The sequence below is a fragment of the Amphiprion ocellaris genome, chromosome 14 (genome assembly GCF_022539595.1).
Source record: "Amphiprion ocellaris isolate individual 3 ecotype Okinawa chromosome 14, ASM2253959v1, whole genome shotgun sequence".
NCBI lineage: Eukaryota > Metazoa > Chordata > Actinopteri > Pomacentridae > Amphiprion > Amphiprion ocellaris.
This window is the reverse complement of record NC_072779.1, coordinates 2,626,077-2,632,610: the sequence shown is the minus strand read 5'-3', so window position 1 is coordinate 2,632,610 and position 6,534 is coordinate 2,626,077. Positions and strand designations below refer to the sequence as shown.

Sequence of the window (6,534 nt, the reverse complement as noted above, 5' to 3'; positions counted from 1 at the left end):
ATTTTGGCCTTTTTTAATGGTTAACATGCAAATATATTTTTCTTTTATCTGTATTTTTAATGAAATTGATGAAATACCAATAAATCATTAACAATTTTACTTTTTTCTTCTTACATTGTGGCAGTGATATAAAACAAACTGTAGCCAATTAAATACATTTTAGAAACCAAAATAATTCAACTTTATGTAAAATAAAACAAAAACCCAGTTACTAATCTAAACAGTGTTTTGTGAAATGCTGCTTTGTTCAATTCACACTGTCATTTTTACAGTAGCCTGACTTTAATGCTGATTCTTATTATTTAATCAGATTTCACAGTTTTTCATCATATTTTGGAGGAAAAAGAAACTACTGCTAGAATTTTGTTGTATATACAGTAATTTATTACAGTGCAATTTTTTGTATGATCCCATTTGGATAATAATTAGGAATCACAGGAGTGCCATGATAAAAGATAAATCTGTTTAAAATAAATAAGGAAATAAATGTGTAAATATAAAGAGGAAAAAATAAAAGAATAAATAAAAAATAAGGAAATAAATGTGTAAATATAAAGAGAAAAAATGAAAAATGAAAAAATAAGAAAATAAATTAAACAAATGTATCTATTTCCATATTTTCTAATTAATATTTTTATTTATTCTTTATATTCACACATTTATATTCCTTATTTTTAACAGATTTTTATTTTTTCATTTACTCCTCTTATAATTACAAATTTATTTCCTTCCTTTGAACAGATTTATTTTTTAAAATCCACTTATATTTACACATTTATTTCCTTAATTTTAACAGATTTATTCTTTTTTTAAATGCACTCCTCTTATATTTACATTTATTTCCTCATTTTTAATAGATTTATTTTTATGCATTCCTTTATTTATTCCTCTTCATATTTACACATTTCCTTATTTTTAAGATTTATTTTTTAAATTTATTCCTCTTATATTTACACATTTATTTCCTTATTTTTAACAGATTTATTTATTTTTTAAATTTATTCCTTATATTTACATTTATTTCCTTATTTTTTTAAACATATTTATTTTTATTCCTCTTTACATTTACACATTTATTTCCTTATTTTTAAACAGATTATTTTTAATTTATTCTTTTATTTATTCCTTTTTATACTTACCACATGCATTTCCTATGTTTTTAACAGATTTATTCTTTTATTTATTCCTCCTATATTTACAATTATTTCCTTATTTTTAAGAGATGTATTTTTTAAAATTTATTCCTCTTTATATTTACACATTCCCTTCCTTATTTTTTAAGATTTATTCTTTTTTTAAAAATTTATTCCTCTTCATATTTAGACATTTATTTCCTTTTTTAACAGATTGACTTATCTTTTACTATGGCACTTCTGTGATTCCATAATTAAGTGACAATTACCTTGTATTTGTATCAAATTAATGCATTTCCACCTCCTATAATAAGGCTGAAAGCTTCAAAGCATTTTCCTGGCCACACCCTCAGGAAAGCTTCTGTAACAACCCCTCAGGATCCACAGTAACTCATTTGTATCTGTGTTTATTGACGGTTAAACGCAGACATTGACTGATAAACGTGGATTAGAGTCGTGATTGGAAGGAGATGCTGTGAGGCAGCTGACTGGACCTTTAATGCAGCTGCAGCTCTTCTTCATTCAGATGCTGAGAGGAGCAGACCGGAGGAGGGACGCTGTGCACGGAAAACCTCACGCAGCTTAATTCTAATCGCATTTTAGAGAGAGAGAGAGGAAAAAACTCTTTGATGCATAGTGAGGGCTTTTTGCGCTACCTGTAGTCTTTATCCGGGACAGCGCTGTCCGGGATGCAGCGGAGCGGATTGCGGCAGTCAGAGGTTCCTGAATGATCGGAGCTCAGCAGCAGCAGCAGCAGCAGCAGCAGCATCACTCTGTATGAAATGCGTCACCGCGATCCAGTTTTCCCATTTACACACACCGACTCTCCACTCACCGACTGGTTCTCCTACTGACTGCTTCATCAGGTAAGAATTCTGCATTTTTCTCCCTTTTCTTTGAAAATATTCCGGCTGCAGGCTGAACTAACGCAGCTTTGGCTCCATCCTCTGCGTAAAACTGACATTAAGTGTTTAAACGGTGCTGCGTGGATCTGAGGGAAGGATGTGAATGTTTGGAGGCCTGCTCATTACAAGAGATGATGGAGCCTTTGTCCACTCTTCTGCTCCATCTTATATTCAGAGCGCAGCCCGAGCAGGGGATGTTCTCATTATTACCCCACATTCACAGTGAAATGCTGCGCAGTTAACTGTGCGGGTCTGGTGGTGTTAATGGAGGTAATGAGGGTCGGTGGGCGGGTTTCTGGCGCTCAATCAGCGGCTCTCATGTGTCTTCTCTCCGGCGCAGGTAACCACATGCGCGGGCCGGTGTCACCGCGCTGAGCCCGGAGAGCACGAAGGGTACTGGGGTCAGAGAGACGCAAGAAGTGGCCGGACAAAGGTGGACCGGATGACGGCCAGAACCGCCGAGGCCTCGGGGCTGTCGGTGCCACCGCACCGCTGTCACGGGGGAGCCACCAACAGCACCTGCGCGGAGCAGCTCAGCCTCCTCCCGCCGTTCTCCTCCGCCCTCGCGCTCCTCGTGCTGGTGGCCGTGCTCGTGGGGATCATCCTGGTTTCCCTGGCAACGTTCCACTTCCACAAGAGGAAGCTCCGGAACAGGAAGATCCAGCGCGCGCAGGAGGAATACGAGCGCGACAGTCGCAGCCCGGCGCGCGCCGCTGCCAGCTCGGAGCCCGCGAGGCCGTGCGTCATCGTGCGTCCGGTGAGGTGCGAGGAGAAGCTCGCGTGCCAGAGCGCGGCGGCGGCGGAGAGCGGGCACGTGGAGGCGGAGGAGGGACAGGCGCCGCACGAGGCGGCCGCTCTTGACTGTTAACTTCAGGGAACGAACTGTGGAATAAACAGGAAAAGCAATAAGGCACAAAGAACTCCATCTCTGCTGCTTGTAGACTAGAACCGGTAGAACGCAGAACACTGAGCAGAACCGTAGAGGGTAACTAGTGCAGTGACTCACAGGCTAGCTGCTGGGCACTCCTCCGTTAGTATTTAGCCACCTCCTTATGGGACCGTGTAAAGTATTTGCCTGCTTTGACTTCTGGACCTCCTCCTCTTCCCCCCTCAGCCTAAAGCCAACCTCAAAGATGTTGAAATCCTCCCCGGGATGTGACACGCAGTTGTGTTAAATTATTAAGAGCTGGCGACACAACACAGATCTTCCTCGGCATGTCCTCTGACACACTACCAGTATGTAGTTAGACTATAATGGATGTTGTGGTGCTGTTAGGCAGTGCAAAGCTGCATATAGGCTATAGAAGCGGCTTCTTTGTTTGCTGTAGTATTTTTTCCTTCAATTAAGTGACTTAGCATATTTGCATAAAGTACTGTCCTCCAATGTCTGTTAGACATCTGTAGGTAGCTCTAGTTTGCCTGACAGGATGCAAGACTTTTTGCTGTAGTTATGCACATAAGATTTCTGTTTCTTTAAAGTGTCAGATAGTAACTTTTAGCGCTAATACAGTATTTTCATTTTTGAGTATTTATAATGTATCCTCTGACATGTAATAAATTGAGAATTCTTCCAACCCTACAACAGAGGCTTTCAAATGAAGCCAATCTTTTTTTCCTTCTTTTTTGATCCCTCATATTGTATCATAGTGGGCCTAATAGAAATTCTGTGTCATTTATTCTATGAATTCACTGTAAATGTATGCCATTATGAGAGCTGGAATGTTTTGCAGTAACATCATCTTTCTGGAGTTCATATAATCTGCCTTATCAAAGGATAATATGTAATATTCAAAGTTTATAAATAAATACGTAATATATGAATACTTTATGTCAATCCTTTAATGTGTCTTGCTTCTACTGAGGGAAATGTGCAACTACACGGTACACTGAATTGTAAAAACGATCAGAATTATCCCACTGTACAGATGACATATGATAATATGCTAATTTTTAAATGGATTTTGGTTACGTCATACAGTCCTCCTGACGAGCACAAATGGCCTCACCGATGGAGATTGGTATTTGCAGAGTATAACGTTTAAAGACCCTTGAACCCTGTGAACTACTACTGAATACAAAATGAGATCCACTGCCTACAGAGCCTGCATAGAGAGCCTGTTTAGTGACATGAAGGCTATCCATACATGTACCATTTGTAAACTCAACATCTCCCTGTAATGAAACCACAACATGTCTCAATGGAGGTCACTGGAAGTGAGTGGGCATCAGTCAGTATGTTGGCAAGCTACCAGAACACCATGTTCCTAATTGTCTCCAAGCACAAAAAAGCCTGGGAATATGAAGCCAGTTCTGGCAAGCCGCCAGCACTGGAAGATGCACCGACAGGTTGCCCATCTATCTTATCTCATTGGCATAAGTGCAACAGAGTGAAACCATTTGTTTTCACGGGGAAATTGGAAGTAAGTCAATGAAAGATGACTAATGCATTCCACATTTAAACATATGTTTTCCTCAAAACAATCTATACATTAGAATCCAGGACATTGTGCACGTTTTCGGCATAAAACTGTAGTAAAATAAATAATAAGCAACTTAGATCAAGCTCAGTGTGCACTAGTAGTACTCTGTAATAATTATAATACTTTTGCATTCCATCATTTGAAAATACATATGTCTTCATTTGAACTGGCTGTGAGACGCTTCTCTCTGCTAAAAATGGAGTTAAATTTTATTTATTTGGGCAGGGAGGCTACTTCCTGCCAGCGAAGTAGGATGATCGATTAAACTCTTTGCATGTCAGTGACAAAGAATGGATGTCAGTGACCAGGGAAAGATGGAGGTCAATGGTGACTAGATGGATATTGGCAGTTAGAGATGGACGGATAGTGGACTGAGTGGCTAGGAAAGATAGTGGTCAGTGGCTAGGAATGGATAAAGGTTAGTGGCTAGGAGAGGATGAAGGTTAATAGCTAGGAATAGACAGTGGAATAGATGAAGGTCAGTGGAAAAGCACAGATACATGGATTAGATGAAGGTCAGTGGAAAAGCACAAAATGAATGGAAGTCAATGGGTAGGAATGGATGGACGTCGTAACTAGAGAAGAATTGAGATCAGTGGCTAGGAAATGATGGAAGTCAGCGGCTAGTAATGTATGGAGGAATGGTAGGAGGTCAGTAGCGAGGATTCAAGTTCCGATGTAAGAGAAAGATGGTGGTCAGTGGCTAAAAATCAATAGAGGTCAAGTTGCTAGCAATGGATGAAGGATTACAGGGAGGTCAGTCAGCAGGAATGAGTGAAAGTCACTGACTAGGAATGGATAAAGGTTGATGGCCAAGAAAGGACTGAGGTCAGAGGCTACAAATCGGTGAGGGTCCATGGCTAGAAATCAATGGAAATCAGTGGCAAAAACAAGAAAAGGGTGGATGTCAGTGGCCAGGAATCAAAAAACGTCAGTGGCTTGGAATGATGGGGATCAGGGGTCAATCATGAAAATGGATGGAAGTCAGTGAATAAAAATTAAGAGTGGTCAGTGGCAAGGAATAGATTTCAGTCACTGACTTAGAAATAATGAAAGTCAGTGGCTATGAATGGAGAACGTTAAGTGGTTAGGAATTCATGGAAGTCAGTGGCTGGTAATCAGTGGAGGACAGTAGTTGGGAATGAATGCAGTTCAGTGATAAGGAATGGGCTAAAAATGGACAGAGGAATGGATAATGACCACTAGCTCAGAATAGATTGAGATTAGTGGCAAGGAACCAAAAAAAGGTCAATGGCTTGGAAGGAATGGTGATCTATGCCTAGGAACTGATGGGATGGGGTTAGTTGCCGAAATTAATGGAGGTCAGTGAATAAAAATCAATGGAGGTCAGTAGCTAGGCATGAACTTACGTCAGTGGCTAGGAATGAATAAAGTTTAGAGGATAAGAATCAGTGGAAATCAGTGGCTGGGAATCAATGAAGTTGAATTGCTAGGAATGAAGTAAAGAATGGAATTCAGTGGGCAAGCATGGACAGAGGAATGGGGAAATGTCAGTGGATAAGAATGGATAAAATTTGTGGCTAGAAAAGGATGGAGGTCAGTAGTAAGGTATAAATGGAGGTCAATGTTTAGAAATAGAGGAATGGACAATGGTCAGTTGCTGGGAATAGATGTAGTTCAATGGCTATTAAATGATGGGGATCAAGAGTAAATAGTGAGAATAGATGGAAGTTAGTGAATAAAAATCAATGGAGTTCAAATAGCTCAGGATGAAATGAGATCAGTGACTAGTAAATGATCACAGTTAGTGGCTAGGAATAAATAAAGTTTAGAGGGTTAGGAATTAATGGAGGTCAGTAGCTCGCCATTAGCTTGATTTGGACAGAGAAATGGATAATGGTCAGTAGCATAGGAAGAGATGGATGCTAGTGACAAAGAACAGATAGAGGAGTGGATGAGGTCAGTGGCTAGTAATCGACAAAAGGTTGGTGGCTTGGAAAGAATGGAGTTTCAATGGCTGGGAAATGATAGGGATCAGGGCCAATAGTGTGAACT

At 39.9% G+C, this 6,534-nt stretch overlaps 1 protein-coding gene across 1 annotated transcript; it reads left to right on the top strand.

The window, feature by feature from the left end:
• Window positions 1-1,509: 1,509 nt before the first annotated feature.
• Window positions 1,510-3,866, top strand: LOC111568606 (uncharacterized protein C11orf87 homolog). Its single transcript, XM_023270314.3, has 2 exons — window positions 1,510-1,999; window positions 2,379-3,866. The coding sequence occupies exon 2, from the start codon at window positions 2,481-2,483 to the stop codon at window positions 2,904-2,906; it is 426 nt and encodes a 141-aa protein (XP_023126082.1). The 5' UTR covers window positions 1,510-1,999; window positions 2,379-2,480; the 3' UTR covers window positions 2,907-3,866.
• The last annotated feature ends 2,668 nt before the right edge of the window (window positions 3,867-6,534 follow it).